We start from the raw sequence: 23097 nt of genomic DNA, 5'->3' as shown, positions 1-23097 counted from the left end.
AGAGAGACAGACAGACAGAAGGACGGAAATGAAACCTATAAACGATCGCTATTAAATATCAAACATTTGGTAATTCTGACATATGGTCTTGAGAGGCTACATTTGTCCATTAGAACAAGGGATCTTTTATATGCAGTTCCCACACAGACAGAACATCACATACCACTGCGTTTTGAGATACCACTAGTTGGGACGGTGGGGGGGGGGGGGGGACAATGAGAGAATACATTCACTAAGGAGGTACAAATCTTCGACCCAAGCACCTCTGTCGAGCGCTGTGCATACTGAATTAGAACTCCTCCCTCCTTTGCAATTTTACACTCACTACTTCTTCTGACGTCATGTTGCATTAATTAACGTAAATATTGCATTAACACTAACCATTAAAGCATCCAATCAGGAAATGGTAATAATTATGTTGTACATGGGTGATGTTCCAGGCTTATTCCATAGTACCATACATCGCTTTTTTATTGGATACCAACAGAAATCGATTTGAGCAACTACTGATCAGCCAGCAACGTCAGGAGTTGCGAAATAAAATACAGTCAACATACAAAAACATTCAAAACACAACTTAACAGTGATACTCATTGGCCGTAACAGGACGGTGATGCTGTCTAACTGATACTCATTGGCTGTAACAGGACGGTGATGCTGTCTAACTGATAATTTTAAGTAACCATATCATATAGAGGTAAATTAAAACAGCAAATCTACTAAGATACTGCGTGAATTTCCTGACAAAGTATATTTTCTCTGTTGGCGGATTTGGCTTATATTTAAGGTAACCATATTATTTATTTATTGTTGTTTAGTTTTATTTTCTGACTATCAGCACACATCAGACATATTTTAAAGTTATAGTTTAAGTTGAAGATAACTGTCTTTTTAAATCTATCGATATATGTCGTCGAATTTCAAATAGAAATTTAAATTCTTTCAGATCGCTAATATTTGTACACTGAATATCAGCATAATTATCGAGCGGATTTTAACCTGATAATTATATAGAAAAGTTTAATATATCGGCACATATCGAACGGATTTTAACCTGATAATTATATAGAAAGGTTTAATATATCGGCACATATCGAACGGATTTTAAATGGATATATTGGGCCAAATATACCAAGCCAGTTTTAGACTTACTCGCGTGTACCTATATACATTTACAATGCTTAAACACCTGTTTTAGACTTACTCGCGTGTACCTATATACATTTACAATGCTTAAACACCTGTTTTAGACTTACTCGCGTGTACCTATATACATTTACAATGCTTAAAAACATGCGTTTAAGAAAAACGGGCTTCGTAAATTCGACCCATTATTAGTCCATGGAGTTATGATCTTTTTTGAAGGGTTTTTTTTTTTTTTTTTTTTTTTTTTTTTTGTTTGCTCAGATAAATAAAATTGTGGCCATATGTTCCCATGACCTACCTGAACCAGAAATTCATTGGTAGAATTTCTTCCTGACGACTATCATGTCAGCCATCTTGAACTTAAAGGGACATTCCTGAGTTTGCTGCATTGTAAGATGTTTCCGACTGATAAACTATTTCTACGATTAAACTTACATATTAAATATATTTTCTTGTTTAGAATATCATTGTCTGTATATTTGATGTGTTTCTGGTCGTCTTAATATTTGTAAGAAGCCCAAACTGGATTTTGTCTTCTAATAATTTCGTACGTACTAAAAAACTATATTTTAGGAAATAGAAGAAATTTAACCTAGTACAAATATTAGAACGATCAGAAACACATTTAATATACAGCCACTAATATTTTATGTCAAAAAATATATTTGATATGTACAGTAAAACTTGTCTTAAGCGGTCACAATAAGGAGTAGACGAAAGTGGCCGCTTAAGACAGGTGGCCGCTGATTACAGGTTGCCACATATAGAGTCTTTAAAACGTGTTTTACCGTCTGTACTGCTAATTGACTATAAATTAAAAAAAAGAAAAGAAACTGGAATGTATTAAATTAACCATACTCAACAACTTCGTTTTCTTTTTCCATTTAATTATTTAATTTCTACTTCATGCGGTGCAGGGCCGTACCCTCCGGGGGGGCAGGGGGGGCAGCTGCCCCCCCCCCCCCCCCCTGAGAATCTTGTCCTTTTTTTTTATATATCTCCAGTAATAGCATAGAAATGTCAGGGTTTAATTTGTATAGTGTTTAATTCCCTGTATTTTGTATGTCATACGCTCAGGTAATATTCTAGAGGTTATAATATGTTATACGGCTACAGGTCTCTGACCGTCCATATTAAATAATAATACTGTATATCGAGACCAACGCGCTAAAAATAGAACAGGAAATGCATAACGGAAACCCTAATAGTTTGATATTTCGAGAATACAAAATCTAAAATGGCAATGTCCAATTCTCCAATTTCTGATGCGCCTAGCGCTAAGAAGGCAAAGAGATACTCACAGCAAAGTGTATCGTCTTTTTTTCACAAATCAACAAGGTAAATTGCTGTCAAGTCTTGAAAAATTACCATTTGCATTAATGTTGACACAATCGATGTCACGGACACGATGTGTTCAGTTGAATAATAAAATTAATGCTGATTGTATATTGCCTAATCATCTTAATAGACCCTACTACTACTGTCCCTACTATTATAAAACAATATAAAAGTGTTGGGTTTTGGGTTTTTTTTTGTTGTTGTTGTTGTAATGAGGTGAGTTAATATAGCTGTATTCCTACAGAATCGTTTCCAGAAACAAAATGCGTGCACATAAGTTATATTCGAGGCAGAATGTGGGTACTGATATCTACGCCAAAATGGATAAAGCCACCAAAATAGACCAGATACGAACCAAGAGAGGGATTCTGTCTATAATTGACATAATTATTTCATTGGGACAGAGAGGAATTTCGTGAAGAGGAAATTGGTGTAAGGATGAACAAAGAGAAGATGGGAACTTTGCTTTCTTCACCGACTGGAAAGCAAAATTCGACAAAGATTTGTCAGAACACCTTATGCAAGCGAACAAAGTTGCAAAATATACTTCGCCCAAAATTCAAAATGAAATAATTTTGATAATTGAAAAGAAAATCAGAGATAAAATAATTAATTCAATTCCCCAATACTGGAGCATACTAGCAGATGAAACGCAAGATTGTGCTGCTTGTGAGCAAGTAAGTCTGTGCATTCGGTTCGTCAAGGACAACACAATTCACGAGGAGTTCCTTGGTTTTCAGGCTATTGAAAAAATGGATGCACAAACCATAGCGGATACATTAGTGAACAGCGTTACAGGTTGGGGACTATGCATGGATGATTTAGTAGGGCAAGGATATGACGGGGCTTCAGTGATGAGCTCTTGCAAGAATGGGGTGCAGGCTAAAATTCAACAACAGTTTCCAAACGCTACATACGTTCATTGCCGATCACATGTTTTGGCTTTGGTAATTGCTAAAGGTTGTAAACAAGTTCCAGAAATCCAGAATCTATTTGATAACGTCGAGAAACTGACATGGTTTTTAGGCGGTAGTGCTAAGAGGAAGGCCTTGTTTAAAAGCTCAAGCGATTCTCATGAACTTGGTGATTTTCTTATTGAGCAAGCTGACCATGATGAAGAATTTGACATGTCGAACACGGCACTTAAAAGAGGAGTAAACAAAAAATGTGTTCCAAAGTTTTGCTCAACTCGTTGGACTGCAAGGATTGATACTCTCTCGGCTCTTCTTTCAAAGTACAAGACGGTTTTGGAAACACTTGAAAAGATTCAAGAAGCCAGTATTGGAGACTCGAAAAGAGATGCGGGATCTTATGCTCGACTGCTAACCGATCCACAGTTTCTTGTCTCACTTGTAGTGGCTCAGTTCATCTTGAGCTATTTCGCGTCCGTGACCAAAAGTCTACAAGCTGTCAACTGTGATCTAGGCTCAGCCTATCGTGACATCCACTTGTCCAAAGAAACTGTGGCTAAGGCACGCTGTGAATCAACATGGGATAAACTTTATGAACGAATCGAGTCCATCGGCAGTGAAATTGATGTGACTATAGTCAAGCCAAGGACCACAAAAATTCAACGCCACAGATCGAATGCTGGCGCAGATGTTTCACAAGGTGCCAAAGATTACTTCAGGGTGAACGCATTTTATCCGTTTATTGATCATCTTCTTCAAGATCTCGACTCCAGGTTTTCCGACCAGCATAGTAATCTAGTGGCTGCTGAAGCACTCATACCCGTGAATTTGGAACATCTTACACCAACATGCATGGCCAAAATAAATGAATACTATTCAAAATTTCTGAAACGGGGAGAGTATCTTCAAGTTGAAGTAGAGAAGTGGAAACACTTGTTCCAACATACTCCAGTAGAGTCCAGACCAGCGGATGGTTGTACCACTTTGGCAGCCTGCAACAAAGTGTATTTCCCAGCAATTCACCGAATTCTGGTGATATTCCTCACTACTCCTGTTGGCAGTGTGGCATGTGAAAGATAATTTTCAGCACTAAGGCGCTTGAAATTGTGGACCAGAGCAAGTATGGCCCATGATCGCCTTAGTGGACTAGCTATGCTTCTTTGCCATCGGAACACACCATACATTCCTTGCCCAAAACAGATATACTCTACAAAATGTAACTGGAGACAATTAGCTCATTAAATTAATGTACTACAGCTGTAACAAATGTACAATACTGAACTGCAATAAAAACACAATGTGCTTCAATGTCACCTATACCACAAACTCAATATGTGGCATTGCGAAACAAGAGCTGTATCTACCTGACATATCTTACAGGAATGACCTACACATCAGATTCTTCAGGAATGTCCTACATTTACTATACAAATCAAACAAACCTGCAATTATTTGGAGAGGAAAAAAAACGATTGCTATATCATGCTATCAGAAATTGAATATAACTTTGGAATTTGAATTCATGACGTCATACTGCCACTTGTCTATTTAGACTTCGAAATAAAAAAAAACACTTGTCTGTTTAGCTTGACGGATTGTTGTCACAGTAAGTCTGTTTAGCTTAAGAGTGCAGCTTTAAAAAAACATCTTAGACTTGACCCACCCAAGTGCCGTCCTAAATTTAATAATGCCCTCCAAAATAATATAGTAATTCAGATCCAACAACGTCATGTCCCAACTCATCTAAACCCTTCTTGCATTATAAAATCCTACAAGATAACTAAAGTCACCGTTTGAAAATGGCTAACTTTGCGAGTCCTTTAAATAATAATAATTTAAAAAAATCGGGTTACAATACTCTGCCAAATAATCATTGAAGTTGTTTAAATTTATTGTTGGAAATTGGTCAATTTTGTAATTCATGTCAGGAAATCATGCCCCGGACTTCTAAAAGGTTCCGCGTTCTTGGACAAGTCACAATTTGTTTTATATACAAAAAGTAGTGACCCCCCCCCCCCCCCCCCCCAACTAGGATTTTGATCAGGGTACGGCCCTGAAAAGGTCAAGATTTAATCTTTATAGTATGTTAAAAATTATTTATAAAATTTAGTGCCCCCCCCCCATGGATTTTGGTCAGGGTACGGCCCTGCGGTGTATTGTCATCGTAAGTGAATTTATTTATGTCAAGCGTAGCCTGCCCAGAGGCAATTAAATGTATTCCAAGTCATACTTTCTTAATTGATATACAGTTGAGGTGTCGGGACTGAAAGGGTATTAGCATTCCTGAAGGTGTGAAGATCGGTTATTTGCTGCACCTTATCGTTGTTGTTAAAATATCCCTTTTATATAACAGTAAACGTTTAATGTGGCCGCCTAATACAGGTATTTTTGCGATTTGGGATCCGATATAGGTGGCCGCTGGCCGCGTTAGACAAGTGACCGCTTATTACAGGTGCATTTACATTATAAATCGTTTGGGAGGAAAAACAGTGGCCGCTTAAGGCAGGTGACCGCTGATTACAGGTGGCCGCTAGGACAGGTTTGACTGTAATTACAATCGTTACAAAGTCTCTGTTAGTCAATGATATCTTAAAAATTGCAGCAAACTTAGGAATGTCCCTTTATTTCTTTATATTATCTCCACTCCCATTTAACATAAAAACATATTTTTGTGGTCTGTTTAAACATTTGATGTCAGTGAATTCAAAGATATATTTTTGTAATTCATCTGATCGTGGCAATCATCTTGAAATTCAAAATGGACGTCATTTCAATATAGTTTTTTTCTCTCTCTATCTTCACTCCCATTTAACAGAAAAATAAGTTTGGTGTCAGTTTACATCTATGAGCTCAGGTGATTATTTTGTATAAACGAAAATTGTTGGCTGGTTTTGGCAGCCATCTTGAAATTCAAAATGGCTATCATTTTAATATATTTTTCAAATATCTCAACTCCCGGTTAACGTGGAAGCAAGAATTTTCCCATTTACATTTCTGCAGTTCATGAATTGGATTGTTTCATTAATATAGTCATTCAATCATGGCAACCATCTTGAAATTCAAAATGGCCATCATTTTAATATATGTTTTAGATATTTCAACTCCCGGTTAATGTAGAAGCACAGTTGTTTTTGTCTATGTACATTTCAGTAGTCCGTGAATTGGTTGGTTTCATTTATATAGCCATTCAATCATGGCAACCATCTTGAAATTCAAAATGGCCACCATTTTAATAAATGTTTCTTACATTTTTCTTATATCTCAACGCATGGCTAACGTATAAACACAATGTTGTTATCTGTGTACATTTCAGCAGTAAATGAATCTAATTCTTTAGATTTATAGTGATCAAATCATGGCAATCATCTTTATGGTTACTAGCATTTAACATTTCATGATCAGCACATAGCAATTAGATAACACACTTTCCTGAATACAGTCTAGGTCGTCTTTGACATTCAGTTAGTCTCCAGTATATTTATGGTACCTGGGGGGATTATATTTATATCGCTCCAAGTTAATGCTCCTATATTTGTATTTGTTTATGTAGAAAACAACACCTCAGTTAAAGCTTTTACCTGTTAGATATTTGATCCCAATACCATTAGTACTTGATGGTAAATAAATATATGTATTATTAAACTGAAACATAAGCATCGATTATATACACGCAATTTACTCACAGTAAAGGAACCAGTATACACGTAGAAGGCTTTGTTCAGTCCAGTCCGCTACAGAGGAGGCGTCTTGCAAAACAAAAACAAAAACCACGTCGATGCAATGACATATTTAATTATGGACAGATATAACTATTGATTATACACACGTAATTTACGCACACAACAACTGTACACCAACCGGTAGAGAAGACTTTGTTCAGTTCAGTTATAATTCACAGAGACGGCGTACGGCGATCTACGAAAACAAAAAATATTAATTTTAAGACCTATTTAACTATGGACCGAGAGACTCTTCAGTAACATCGCGGCCATCACGATGATGAATGTAGTGAAGACGACGAAAACCAAGGACGAGTTTGAGCACAAGCCGCTGGTTGGCAAAGCCAAGGAAGCGTTCATGAGGGTGATGGACAAGAGTCCAGAACCCTCGCTCAGCGAGAAGGTGGCCGTGTTCTTCAACGAGACGAGCTTCACGCCTTTGGTGCGCATCTACAACGCATCCAACTGGTTCAAGAGGATCTGCTGGCTCGTCGTTGTCCTCGGGATGCTCTCCTGGCTGTCCGTGCAGTGCATTTGGCTCTTCCAGCGCTACTTCAGGTACCCCGTGGAGGTCAAGATGGATATCGTGTTTGCCAAGGAGCTGGAGTTCCCGAGCGTCACCGTGTGCAACATGAACCCTCTGAAGAGGTCAATGACTAAATACGAGCCTTACTTCTTGCTGGAGGGTTTTGTGGATCCCAAACCCGAGAACCTGATGATGACACGCTTCATGGAAAAACACATAGACGAGGATTCTACACAATTTCTTACGACTTGTGAGTTCTTCGTTAAAACATTTATATGTAGATTAGATGGATGTGTGGATGGATAGATGGATGGATGGAACCGTGGATGGATGGACGGATTGATAGAAAGAGGGATGAATGGATGATTGAATGGACGGACGGATGGATGGGTGGGTGGGTGGGTGGGTGGTTGGATGGATGTATTAATGAATGAATGGATGGATGGATAGATGGGTATGTGAATGGATGGATGGATGGATATGTGGGTAAATGGATGGATGGATGGATGCGTGGATGGATTGATAGAGATAGGGATGGATGGATGATTGAATGGATGGACGGATGTATGGATACGTGGGTTGATGGGTGATTGGATAGGTTGATGGATGGATGGAAGAATGGATGGATGCTTAGATGGATTGGTGGATTAATGATTGAATGGACGGACGGATGGATGGATGCGTGGGTGGGTGGGTGATTGGATGGATGCGTGGATGGATGGATGGAAAGAAAGATGGATGTATAGATGGATGGATGGATGGATTAATGAATGAATGAATGGACGGATGGATGGATGGACGGACGGATGGATATATGGATGTATGAATTAGTGGATGGATGGATGAATAAACTAGAGAGAATGAAAAAAGTATTAAAATTTACAAATTAATTTTCCAGACAAATTAACTGTACATTGTACATGTTGATTTGACAAATGGTTGACATGCAATAATTAATCGATGTGCTCTAATGGTGTCGTTAAACAGCACAAACTGTAACTTTAATTTAATGTTGATTTGCCAATACTGGTTAATAGTTTATTTAAATGTTCTTCCACTTTGGTTGATCTCTATTTCTGCTTCTTAACTATTCACCTTTTTCTCTCCTGTTTGAGCTGAGTATCTTCGTGATCACTATTTACTCTTGTCTCTTACAGCTCAACATTAAAGTCCAAAATCTCACTGCTAGCAGCTGCTAACGATAGAGGCCGGTAATTCCACCTTTCTAATTTAGATCCAGCGAATTTAATGTTCTGATTTTTATTTTATTTTAGATACACCACCACCATCAGAGGTTACAACTACAGCGTCACAACAACCATCAGAGGCTACAACTACAGCGTCACAACCACCACCTGAAAGTACAACTACAGCGTCACCACCACCCGAAAGTACAACTACATCGTCACCGCCACCTGAAAGTACAACTACTACTTCTGGGAAAAGGTGGAGGAAGCGAGACACTAGCGAGGAGACCCAGCGCCGGGTTGCCACGAACAAGACTTACAACCAGTGGACCATGCTGGAAGACCGGAACCTGTCCACGGCGTACTACCAACAGAGGGACATGGGCTACAGGGCGGCCATGAAGTACGCCTCCTTCTCTCAGCTTTTCTCACAGTCAGTCGTCATGGCAGGGGGACACAGTATCATGGACTTCATAGTGTCCTGCAAAATGGGAGGTTTTATGTGTTCTCCCATGTAAGTGGTCATAATTAATACTGTATGTTTTGCTAAAAATTTATATTTTATGATATGCTTTAATGATATGTTTTATTTGCTTCTCTTCTCATTTTGCTCTGCCCTCTCCCCATCTCATTTTGCTCTGCCCTCTCCCCCCCGCCGCCCCCCCCCCCCCTCCGTCATTTAGTCTACCCAGTCCCTCCATCTTCCTCCCTCTCTCCTTTCATCTTTCTCCCTCTCTCTGTATCTTTCTCGTACTCCCTCCCTCTCTCTCCTCTCTCTCTCTCTCCCTCCCCCTCTCTCTCCCTCTCCCTCCCCCTCTCTCTCTCTCTCTCTCTCTCTCTCTCTCTCTCTCTCTCTCTCTCTCTCTCTCTCTCTCTCTTTTTCTCGGACTCCTTTAATAATTCCATCCATATCTCTATCTCTCTCTCCCTCCCTTCCTCCCTCTCCCCCCCTCTCTCTCTCTCTCTCTCTCTCTCTCTCTCTCTCTCTCTCTCTCTCTCTCTCTCTCTCTCTCTCTCTCTCTCTCTCTCTCTGTGTGTGTGTGTGTGTGTGTGTGTGTAACAGGGGTATTCTTTCATACTTGGACCGCTTTTAGTTTAGTTTTTCTGTCTTTTTAATATAATTCCTGTCCGTAAATATTATAGGATAGATCGAAATAGTATTACAAAATCGACTTTCATAACTGCATGGACCTCAATTTTGCATTACTTCCTACAACGCTTAAAAACGTTTTAAAAAACTAACTGCATCGTGTCATCTGTTTTCTTTATTGTTAAAAAATAATAAATAATTGCTTACTCTGTTAATGCTGAATCAGCAAATGTCACTGTTTATTGAAATAGCATGCAGACATATTTATACAAATGTGAGCAAGGGCGTTTCCAGGATATTGTTAAGTGGGGAGGTAACAATATTCTAAAAAGGGCAAGATTGAATTAGCCGAAGGCAAATGAAGCGAACTCTGTAAACGATTCGGGGTCATGTCTCCGAAAAATACTCAAAGATACGTTTTAAGGGAAATTTAGTGTTGTTTATTTTGGATGATGAATTTTGAAAAATAAGGTAATTAAAAGGGGCACATCAAACGAGATGAGGAGGGGTATTACGGGTCCTCTGTGATCCTCCTCTAGATCTGCCAATGGTAACAATTGCCGCTTCGGCTACTGACAAAAAAACCCCACATCAACCCTGAACAGTAGAATTAGGATACGCCGTGTATTACTTTCATGCAGAAAGATTTCAATTGTTATTAGATATTATGTTAATATATTAATGCAATAGCCATGCATTATATATTATACTCACACCAAGTAGACTCTTAACAAATGCCTTTTTTCCTAATTTAAAAACTGTTTTCTAATAGGAGAGGCCCTTTTACGTCTGTCCGCTGGCTATACTGCGGCCCCTAATTATCATAAGATATTTAAACAAATGGTTATGTCATTTAAAGGGTAGAAACGCTGTAATAGCAGATAACATTTACACTGCCTAATAACTTGGGTCAGATCATTTAAAAAACCCAAAACAATACCTAACCCCAAAAGTAGTGGTTGACATATATATGAAAGAAACTGAAAGAAATGTTTTATTTAACGACGCACTCGACACATTTTATTTTCGGTTATATAGCGTCAGACAAATGGTTAAGGACCACACAGATATTGAGAAAGGAAACTCGCTGTTGCCACTTCATGGGCTACTCTTTTCGATTAGCAGCAAGGGATCTTTTATATGCACCCTACCACAGACAGGGTAGTACATACCAGCCGTGGTGCACTCGCTGGAACGACAAATAGCCCAATGGGCCCACCGACAGGGATCGATCCCACACCGACCGCGCATTGAGCATGCGTTGTACCACTGGGCTACCTCCCGCCCCCATAAATTCAGATGAATTATAGATTGATATACTGCTTATCAATTCACAGATTTCAGCGTTTGTAATCAAATAAACATATTTCTAATTATAAATACTGAGATTCAGATGAATTATAGACTGATATACTGCTTATCAATTCACAGATTTCAGCGTTTGTAATCAAATAAACATATTTCTAATTATAAATACTGAGATTCAGATGAATTATAGACTGATATACTGCTTATCAATTCACAGATTTCAGCGTTTGTAATCAAATAAACATATTTCTAATTATAAATACTGAGATTCAGATGAATTATAGACTGATATACTGCTTATCAATTCACAGATTTCAGCGTTTGTAATCAAATAAACATATTTCTAATTATAAATTAGCCATAACACTGAGTTGCGTTTGTTTTGGTGTGTATTATTATCATTAAGCTAATAATTGACAAAGATAGGACTAAACCAATAACTTCCAGCTGGATCAAAGTTCGATAGAGCAGTTAATACCACAGGTCCTGTGATTGGTGATAAATGTGTGTTGGTTGTTTAAAAAATCTGTTTTATCTGGGCAAAAAATGTATACATGCATGGGGTACCTGTAAAAAAAAAAAAACTCAAATTTTGTGCAAAACTAGGGCAGTCATTAACGCTATCCGTTATCTCTGAAAGGAGCAGATTGACCCCTAATTCGTTTCTGATTCACTTTAAGGGTGAGGGGTGGTAGAATTTATATCTGTGGTGTATATGTCGATTGATACGATGCAGGTAGGAGTTTTATACACATAAGTTACTATTTTAAAAAAGTGACAGTTGTGAATTCAGGTTCTAAAACAATTTTATAATATTTCACCCATACAGGAATTTCACACAGTTTCTGAACCACAAGTACGGCAACTGCTTTACATTCAACGGGCCGGACAATTTGGTTAACTTAAGCACCCGGTTTGCTGGACCTATTTACGGTGAGATATATTATGTTTCATGATATTTGGGTTTATCTATCCGTGTCACAGTAGATACAGGCCAACTGCACACGTAGGGCGTCAAAATGTTCCTTATGAAACTATTAGTAAGAGTAAATATTTTGTTGAATGTTCACTTTTCTACACTTGAGGATAATAAAGTATTTTTATTATGCGTGAGAGGATTAATATAGGTTGGTGCAGGCACGGCTGAAGTACCCCTGCGCGTGCTGTAACCTCATCATGGTGCAGGGGTGTAACATTCTCTTTGAGAATGGCCAATACAGCACAAATTCCCTTATTTTCTTCGAGATACAACTGATATTTTGAGTGAAAATCAGTATCTATCTGTGATATTTGTATTTTTGCACAGTTCTTTACACTGTTTTTATTTAAATCTTGAACATTTATATTGATGTTGATCATCACTTTATTTGTTTGTATTACCATAGTTTGACACCTAATAGCCGATGTATTTTTCGTGCTGGGGTGTCGTTAAACATTCATCATTCATTCATTCATGCACGGCTGAAGCAAGTCGACACTGGGGGGGGGGGGGGGGGGGTCTGATTGAGGGCATAAAGGTCAGCTTCTAGGGGGTTTCGGGGTAAAATTTTGAAAATTAGATGTCCTGAAATGCAATTTCCTGCATTCTATAAATAAAATTAATTTCTGCCTTAAGATTTATTACTGTTTTTATTCAGAATTATTGGAAGGGCTAGATATTCCCCACCCCTACCCCAGCGCACGCGCGCGCAAACACACACACACACACACACACACACACACCCTGCTCCGCCCATTCTAAAGACAAAAGGAAACGCGAATATTGTGTTCTTTTTTTTCATGATACAGTCACTGTCAAAATAATTCTAAAATGTTCACAAGTCATTACTAATTTTGATAAGTTTAATACACACAGAGACTAATGAAATTCAGATTGAATCATTCTAAATACGTTAAAGTTAGCCAAATTAACATTTGCGTATCTTTGATGTTCACAATATATATATATATATATATATATATATATATATATATATATATATATATATATTTAAAGGCAGAGTCTCACGGCAGTTGACCTATTAAAGACACTAAATGGGCGACTTTAAACATTCACTGTGTGTACGTTCCTCTTCATCTGACGTTCCATACCTTAAGTAGTTTTGCAGACATTTTTAACAGATAACAGCAGCTAAAATGGACGAAGATATATCTCAAGTTCTCATTTACAGCAACGTAGCTGTAATTCAATTATACACCAAACTAGCAACAACAAGTAGGATATGACGACTATGTAGCTAGTTGAATATAGTACTGGTTGAATATAGTTCTTGTTGAATATAGTACTTTTCAAGTTAGTATTTAGGAGGGCTGTTTAATAAGTCATTTCGTAAATTACGACTTTCTCTTTCATGTTCAGATACGATACTCCCTCTCCCCCCCCCCCCCCCCCCCCCCCCCCCGCGCTTCCGCCCACACGAACACCTTCCGACCTAGCCTTCGGTTTGCTGAAGATCGAATTCGTGGGGAATGGAATGCTTATCAGTGTATTTGATTTCTTTCTTGTTTTTGGTGTTTGCCATCAGTTGTCAGGGTAAATATCGTGGGAATCGTTGCCTGCGTGAAACATTTCATTTCATCTTTTAATGGATCCGGTGACCACTCAATACCCGTACAAAACACAAAACATCCACGTGTTTTTATCGCCTTTAATGTTGAGTTGGCTTTATTTGTTTACACTGTTGCTTCGCTATTCCGAAATTGCTAATATTAATAGCTGTCAAAGAAGTGTGTTTTATAACGCAACATGCATTTGTAGTTAAAACATTCTCAGTATGGTATACACCAAAACAGAAAAAGTTTTTTTAAACGTAGTAGTAAGTCAAATTTATATGCAAAAATGTTAGGAAAATATATTTCACATATTAAATATTTTGTCAATAAACAAGTACTGATAGTGTTTTCATACAACTAAAAACCAAACAAAAAACTAAACAAACAAACAAATAAATAAACAACAACAACACCAAGAAAAACAAATAATAATAAATACAAAACCCCCACAAAAACAACTAAACAACAACATCAACAAAAACAGAAAAAAAGCACATTTTCATGTTTGAAGTATTTTGATTATCAAAGTGTAATCAATAAAATATAACCAGTTTAGAATGTTTTATTTCAAATACATTAATATTCATTTGATAACAGTGTTTTGGTGTATCAGACCCTGTGTCGAAAACTATACTGACACACAATGAAAACGCTAAACAGATATTTCTCAATATTTTGTTGTGATTAATGAAAAATATATTTACTGGACTTAAAATGACAATTTATGAGAGGAAGCCACCGATTGGTACTTTTGTCTGGGTTTTAATCCTGGTTTTGTTCTCGTTACACATACAATAGTAGAAATACAAAATGATGTGCAATGCGTTCACTGCAAGCTTAATCATGCTGCATGCAATGCACGTGAAATGCCAGTATGTGGACACATACAAGTCACGTAACGGTGTCATATTCCTCGGCACATTAAGAATGCCACGACTCAGAAAAGAACAAAGGGAGCGAGCGTTGGGCATAGTTCAAGTGGGGACTTCGCAAAGTCAAGTTGCTAGGACCTTCAGAGTCCATCCATCCACTATTGGACGACTTGATGAACGTTATCAACAGACCGGGAGTGTCCGTGATCGACCTCGACCTGGTCAACGTCCCGTTACGACCCCACGCCAAGATCGGCAGATTCGACGACACCACCTCCATGACCGGTTCAGAACTGCGACGATGACAGCAAGCAACACGATAGGACGTCATGGAAGGCCTATCCATCCGATGACGGTCACCCGTCGACTCAGATTGACTGGACTCAGATGCAGACGCCCGTACAACGGTAACATCATGACACCGCGACATCATGCTGCGAGACTAGTTTGCTCTCCAGAATGGTAATCATCCACCAGCCTTTTACCAGAGCATTGTTTTCTCAGATGAGTCCCGTTTCTCTGTCTCCTTTGCCGATGGAAGAGCACGTGTGTACAGGAGACTCCATGAACGGTACGCTGACGGATGTGTGAGGCAACATGATCTGTTTGGCGGCGGTTGTCTGATGGTATGGGGGTCAATCAACTGTCGGGATTTTTAGAGGGGGTGTGCGAAGCGCCCGAGTTGCTTACGGGTCCGGGGGCATATTGAAAACAAAAAAGCCACCGGTAAACGGGGGGGGGGGGGGGGACCGACCCCCCCCCCCCGACACCCCCCCCCCCCATTGGCTACAGGCCTGCATACATTCATAAAATATTACATAAACGTGTAAACAGATTAACGTCAGACAATCGTACAGTAGCTGAAGTTTAAGAAAATATTTTTAAATAGAAAGAGAATATTTTTCATATGAATTTGTGTTTATATGATTAAAACTGAAATTAGCAAATAAATGAAAATGACTCAAAGACGTGAAGAAACATAAACCAAGTAACCCAATGGTTGACTTCGATACTGATGATAATCGGTTTTGACTTAATAATAATCGGTTAAAATTCTACACATATAAAAAAAAAAGTTTGTTTTCTTTAACAACACCACTAGAGCACATTGACTTATTAATCATTGGCTATTGGATGTCAAAAATATTATGGTCATTTTCACACAGTCACAGAGAGTAAACCCGCTATATTTTTCCATTAGTAGCAAGGGATCTTTTTATGCACCATCCCACAGACAGGATAGCATATACCACGGTCTTTGATATACCAGTCGTGGTGTCTACACATATATTCCATTCGCGACTCTTTGTGCACTGGTAAAGTAATTGAACACTCAAAATAGTATTCGCTGCATGACGTATCGCTTTAGACACCGTCATCATTATGACATTGTCGTGGCAGGCGATCGGTCTACAGGCTGGTAGGTACTGGGTTCGGATCCCAGTCGAGGCATGGAATTTTTAATTCAGATACCGACTCCAAACCCTGAGTGAGTGCTCCGCAAGGCTCAATGGGTAGGTGTAAACCACTTGCACCGACCAGTGATCCATAACTGGTTCAACAAAGGCCATGGTTTGTGCTATCCTGCCTGTGGGAAGCGCAAATAAAAGATCCCTTGCTGCCTGTCGTAAAGGAGTAGCCTATGTGGCGACAGGGGGTTTCCTCTAAAAAAATCTGTGTGGTCCTTAACCATATGTCTGATGCCATATAACCGTAAATAAAATGTGTTGAGTGCGTCGTTAAATAAAACACTTCTTTCTTTCTTTCATTATGACATTGTTCTATCGTTTGGGGTGGGACGTAGCCCAGTGGTAAAGCGCCCGCTTGATGCGCGGTCGGTCTAGGATCGATCCCCATCAGTGGACCCATTGGGTTATTTCTCGTTCCAAACAGTGCACCACGACTGGTATATCAAAGGTCATGGTATGTGATATCCTGTCTTTGGGATGGTGCATATAAAAAGATCCCTTGCTACCAATAGAACAATGTAGCCGGCTTCTTCTCTTCTAAGACTACACATGTTTATGTCTAAAATATCAAATGTGTCACATCCAATATCCGACGATAAATAAATCAGTGTGCTCTAGTTAAACAAAACACAAAACTTTGTCCTTCGTTCATGTGTATTTATCAATTGTCCAGTCCTAGCTTTGCCCCACACTCCCTGACCGTTCATAAAAAAACTGTGTCTCACAAGTTGTTCTTCTGTTACAGGGGGTGGGACGTTGAGTAGTAAATCAATGTTGTCTAGTGGTGTCGTTGAACAAAACAAACTTTATTTATTTTCTTCTGTTACATAATAATTTATTTTAGGTCTGTCGCTCGAGATGTACATAGAGCAGAAGGAGTATATAGGGTCGTTGACCCAAGCTGCCGGTGTGAGAGTGCTGATCCACCCACGTAACTCTATGCCGTTCCCAGAGGATCAAGGCATTTCCATACCGCCAGGGTACGAAACCTATGTTGGGATCCGAATGGTAAGATTTTATTACATCTTCATCGGCATCATGACCACAAACTTCAGCAGAAACATAAAACATCGTTCAGTAGCAATATTATTGGTAGCAGCAGTAGCAGCGGTAACATTGATCATCAACAACAGTAGTATAATTAACAGTGTTTTACTCAGCAAAAGAATAAAAGATGAAGTAGTGAAACTTGCAGTATAAGTAGTAGCGGCATTCGTGGTAGGAACATCAGCAGCATTAGAAGTAGTATATAACAACAGTAGCAGCGGTAGCAGTAGCATCAACATTAGTAGCTGCAGCAGCAGAAATGGTGCCAAAAGAAGATATAGCAGCAGTAGTAGCAGCAGCAGCGACAGAAGACGAAATAACAGTAGTATTAGCAGCATGAGAAACAGCAGTGATAGACGAGGTAACAACAATAGGGGCAGAAGCAGCATCAGTAGCACCAGTAGCGATAGAAGAAAATATACCAGTCGTTGTAGCAGCAGTAGTAACAGCAGCAGTAGTAACAGCAGCAGTGACAGAATAAGTTATAGAAAGTACTGTAATAGTAACAGCAGCAGTGACAGAAGGAGAAATAGCATTAGTAGTAGCTGTATGAGCAGCAGTAGTCGCAGAAGACGAAATAGTAGAAGTAGTAGCAGAGGTAGCAGCAACAGTGATGTAAAAATAAATACAATGATTAACAAATCAATGTGTTCTAGTGCTGTCGTTAAACAAGACAAACAATGTTTAAGACTTAGGCACAAGTGTGTTGCAAATATATCTTATGTTTAAATACATGTCTAACAACTGTAATTTCATATGTGCTGGCCTGCCGATAACAACAACCCTCCCTCCTTTCTCTCCAGGTTGATATAGGACGTCTGCCTGAGCCTCACGGCACGTGCGCCTCCGAGGGGACAGAACCCGACTTGTACATGACGTACCAGAACACGACGTACTCCAAGCTCTCCTGCATGAAGTCCTGTTACCAGAGGATCATTTTAGAAAACTGCGGCTGCGCAGTGCCTTTCTTCTATGTGGTGAATTGGACAAATGGCTGTAACATGTCAGATCCAGAAACAGGTAAATCATTTCGGAGTATATTAATAATTTAACAACAAACACAACGACACCACCACCACCAACAACAACAACAATGACATCATCCAAAATAATGAGGCGCCGTTGTAATGGGGGTTTGTGGTAGTCTGGGGGTCAAACGTCACTCTGTATGCTCAAAGCTATTAATACACACACACACACACACACACACACACACACACACACACACACACACACTTCTCACAAAACGTAGGATATTTAATTAAAATGTATACACAGTTTAACCAAGTGATTATCGATCACGAACATGTGATCACCAGATGTGAAGTCTTAATTCACTAATTGTGTTTTATTTCTTCGCACTCGAATGCAAAAGGAGGTATGAATGGCTTTTCACAAGTCTCTCAATTTGTAATTATACCAATTAAACAAGCTGTAGGTTCACGTTTTGAATATAAAAGGCTGTGATTGCTCAGTCACTGGCTGAAGTGAAACATTGGGGGAACACCTTAGAGCCATAGGGATGCTCCAGGTTGGACAAACACAGACATATGCAGCTCATCAAATGAATGTCTCACGATAGACGACCTTAAAAGAACCATGCGACAAAGATATAATGTACGTATTGACGCTAGAGGAATATTGACACCACCCCTGTCTGGCATTACATTTATTGTGGGACTTAAAACATCTTTCATATAGAAACAAGTGAAAGCCATTGCACATGTAAGTTATAAAGAATGGGAAAAAAGTCAATTGGTCCCACGTGACGTCATCGCTACACGGAGGGGTGGGGTGGGGGGGGGGGGGAACACAGTGACCCACGGATTAAAGTGGTCTTTGTAACGAGGTCTGACTGTGTGGTGTGTGTGTGTGCGTGTATAGTCAAACCTGTCCTAGCGGCCAACTGTAATCATCAATCACCTGCCTTAAGCGGACACTTTCCCCTCCCAAACGATTTATAATGTATATGTATCTGCAATAAGCGGTCACCTGTCTAACATGGCCAGCGGCCACGTACATCGGATCTCAAATCGCTAAAATACCTGTATTAAGCGGCCACAGTAAATATTTACTATCAAATAAAAGGGATATTTTAACAACAGTTTTTCATTATAATTATTTTACTATATCAGATATTTGGCACATGACTTTGGTGTTAATAATATTACATTCTGATACAGTGTATACACATGTATGTAAAATATAAAAATCAGTTTTAAGTGTTGCATCTACCACTATTTATCATCATTTATTTTATTTATGGAATGTTTTTGGGGGGTTTTGGTTAATTTGTTTTTGTATTGTTTTGCTTGTTTGTTTGTTTTTAGAATTTGTGTATTTATAATTTACTTAATATTGTTATAAATAATAACGTGAGTACAAAGTTAACGTTATCATTAACGTTTATTTACTTACTCTGTTTTCACTATGGGTTTATTGTTATTGTTCTATTGTCATCACTATTACTTACTTACTTACTTACTTACTTACTTACTTACTTACTTACTTACTTACTTACTTACTTACTTAATTCATTCATTCATTCATTCATTCATTCATTCATTCATTCATTCATTCATTCTTTCATTCATTCACTCATAAATACATATATTTAGTAACTCATTTAATTCATTCATACATACATACATACATACATACATTTATTAACTCACTTATTAGTATATGTTTATTTATTTATTTATTTATTTATTTACATATTATTTATTCTGAATTTCAGAGATGTGCGTGAAAGAGTTACCGAGTACCCAGTCAGAGGCTTACGACCAGTGCAATGTGAAATGTCCACCGCCGTGCAGGTACTAGAGTTCTAATCAAAATTATATCCAACCTGGTTTTCGCTTGTTACATAAAGTTCATCAAAATCTCTGGAAGGAAAACCTAAAAACTGTATTAGGCCTAAAAAGGGTGTGTGTGTTACCGGGAACCCAATTCTGCATAGAACACCCCCCCCCCACACACACACACACACCCCCCCCCCCCCCCCCCTCCTCCCCGTCCAGCTGAACCTACGTTTTTGTTTCCAAGGGGTGAATGTAGTAACAAAAAATATTTTAAAATTTGACAATAATAATAAACTCTGAAACACATTTTAAGCTTTATCATTGCCACATACATAATTAATAAAAGACATGAATAACATGCACTGGTGTGTGTGTGTGGGGGGGGGGGGGGGGGAGGGGGGCAACCCACACTGTATGTTTGTATGTATGTATGTCTGTCTGTCTGTATATATGTATGTATGATTTTATAAAAAATATAATACTGTTTTATTATTTTGTTAAGGGTTTTATTGGGGTATGTACTCCCACCCCACCCCACTCCTCCCTATGCCACTGATAACGTGTTGTTTTCGTTTATGAAAAACACCCCATAAAAACATGTTATTTTACTATATATACTAATCCAAACACTTACCTGCATAATAGCCACATAAAAGAGAGAAGAAAAAATAACACATATTATGTGTTTACCCTTTTATAATGCAAACGCTCACCCTTTTCAACAATGACGGATGCTATGACAATTGCGATATATGACGTCATAATAACATGACGTACATGTAGGCCTTCATGTCTGAGGCATTACCTGCATCCAGACCAATGATCATATTTGTACGGATCATATTTTCACAGATCATATTTCTTTTAATTTCAGTGAGGTGAAGTTTGAGAAAACAATATCTTCCGCACAATGGCCTTCGGGTCAGTATGCTGTAAGTATTATGTACAGACACATGCACGGGAACAAAGAGACAAACAAGAACTATGTTTTATTCTATAACTTACCCATAATATCCATGTCATAAACCCATTTGATATTTACCATTATTAACTCGGTTAATTATAATATTGTGCTGTCAATGGGGTCATTTGTTTACAGCCAACAAGACTTGTATACATGAGCGTAACGTTTTGATAAGATTTAGTTGAAGTGTGTGCCGCCAACTACGTTTGTGCTAACCGGTGAAGCGATTTTCTGAACTCTGATTTACAAAACATCGAATTAAAATGTTATTTTAGAAGTGTTATAATTTAGAATTCGCTACTGGTGTTTTTTAATATGTAAAATATCAACCTCGTCTAGTTAATCGGTATTTGTCTCAGCAGAGCCTTGAAAAATACAGTTTAATACAGACTCCGTTGATATGTACCATATTAAAAACACTCGTGACGAATCCCCTATTTACAGCATACATCCTGAACGTTTTTAACTTTCAAGGCAATGTAAGCGGTAAAGCAAGTCAGTCTTCGACTTCCCTAATATAAGTTTGCCTAATTTTTATTATATTTAAATATATACATGTAAATATATATTGTAATAACAATTATCTCAAACAAAACAAATAAATAACAACAACAAAACAACAAAACACATACACTGTGTCGTTAATTTTGCTCGAGATATATAAATATCGTGAATAAAACTCATCGACACAATAATATTTCTGCTTCAGAATGCCACCGGAATGCAGCCAAAACAAAAAAACAACCAACTAATAAAAATATATAATGCGGGGAACATTTTGTTTTCAAAATCTTAATTAGCGATATTTCTGGTAAGTTGAAAATTGATTAGCAACTGCTGTTCAATGTTTCAAAATTGTGTAGCCATCTCTGAATCATGCGTAGGAAATCGCGACGCGATATTGAACAAAATGTCCCCTGTATATGTGGGGGACATTATCTCACACCACATGGGCGTGGTGGAGTTAAAATAGACGTTACCAATAATTTTGGGACTCTTACGGGCCTGGATTTCCACACAAATAGGCATTGTTCATTGAAAAGTGTATAACTGGAGATTTTTATATTTATTTATTTATTTATTGCAACTTTGTTTATTGGCCGCCTTTGTCTGTCTGGAAGTCTCTCGCGCGCCTGCTCTCTCTCTCTCTCTCTCTCTCTCTCTCTCTCTCTCTCTCTCTCTCTCTCTCTCTCTCTCTCTCTCTCTCTCTCTCTCTCGCAACCTTCCTTAAAAGCACCAAACTAACCTAGATACTAGTATTTCACATTCCCCACTAAAATGAAATAAATACATTATATTAATTCCTTTAAAATATGGATTTTGGGTGTAATTCGTAATTACCGAGAGGAAAGGGGGGGGGGGGGGGGGTGCACCCCAACACTCTCCACCTGGATCCACATCTGATGTAGAATTTTGTTTTCTTGTTTTTCAGAAAACGTTGAGCGCCAAAATAAAGCAGACAAGCTATCAGTTTATGTCATCGGAAATTAATCCGTAAGTTATTTGGGATATTGTCCCCCCCCCCCCCCCCCCAACACACAAACCACCCGTGAAATTTTGGAATATAGATGGAGTACAGGCACGACGGAAGCAAGTAGAAATTGGAGGATTGGGTGGGGGGGGGGGGGGGGGCACTGAGATCGAGGGTGCAAAGCAAAGTTTGTAGGGGGTCCGGGGATATATGAAAACAAGATGCCCTGAAATGCAAATTCCTGCATTCTACAAGTAAAATTCAATCTCTGCTTTAAGATTTACTACCAATAATATTTTAAATCAGAATTATAGCAGGGGGGCGGTAGAACCCCCAGCCCTCCTTCCCTCTGCTTCGCCGTGCCTGGAGTAACAAAATTGCTATTTTTGAATTGAGATTTTGGACTATTTTAAGGTGGACTTTTATTGTGTTATCACCTTTTCCCTTCTTGTTTCGTGTTTGTTTCTTAGCTGACACAAAGTGACATAATTGTTGTTTCTTAATCCACTTTTAACATTGAATATTTCTTGAAATAAATTAGAAAACGTTATGCATTTAAAAAGACTTTATAGACTGAAGAGATAACTATGAGAATGGGGGTCGGTGCAAGGGATTTTCCGAAAAGTTCAAATATAGATGGCCTGAAACGCAATTTCGTGGCATCTGAATAACGAAACTGCATTTTTAATGAT

The 23097-nt window shown here is 38.5% G+C and overlaps 2 protein-coding genes across 2 annotated transcripts in view; both read left to right on the top strand.

The window, feature by feature from the left end:
- Positions 1–608: 608 nt before the first annotated feature.
- LOC121382679 (degenerin-like protein asic-1) overlaps positions 609–23097 on the top strand; it is a 39875-nt gene continuing 17386 nt past the window's right edge. The window contains exons 1-9 of the mRNA XM_041512216.1: positions 609–787; positions 7294–7890; positions 8915–9341; positions 12055–12158; positions 16964–17127; positions 17970–18186; positions 19907–19985; positions 20845–20902; positions 22367–22428. Coding sequence (XP_041368150.1) covers positions 7392–7890; positions 8915–9341; positions 12055–12158; positions 16964–17127; positions 17970–18186; positions 19907–19985; positions 20845–20902; positions 22367–22428 — 1610 coding nt within the window. The 5' untranslated portion in view covers positions 609–787; positions 7294–7391. The remainder of the gene's footprint in view (positions 788–7293; positions 7891–8914; positions 9342–12054; positions 12159–16963; positions 17128–17969; positions 18187–19906; positions 19986–20844; positions 20903–22366; positions 22429–23097) is intronic.
- LOC121387714 (zinc finger MYM-type protein 1-like) lies at positions 3237–4475 on the top strand. Its single transcript, XM_041518914.1, has one exon. The coding sequence runs from the start codon at positions 3237–3239 to the stop codon at positions 4473–4475; it is 1239 nt and encodes a 412-aa protein (XP_041374848.1).

This window comes from Gigantopelta aegis, chromosome 2 (genome assembly GCF_016097555.1).
Source record: "Gigantopelta aegis isolate Gae_Host chromosome 2, Gae_host_genome, whole genome shotgun sequence".
NCBI lineage: Eukaryota > Metazoa > Mollusca > Gastropoda > Neomphalida > Peltospiridae > Gigantopelta > Gigantopelta aegis.
Note: the sequence above shows the minus strand (reverse complement) of the source record. Positions and strands in the feature narration are given on the sequence as shown.

Coding starts and splice junctions, on each gene's coding strand:
- LOC121387714 (XM_041518914.1), top strand. CDS start 3,237: ATGGATGCACAAACCATAGCGGATACATTAGTGAACAGCGTTACAGGT.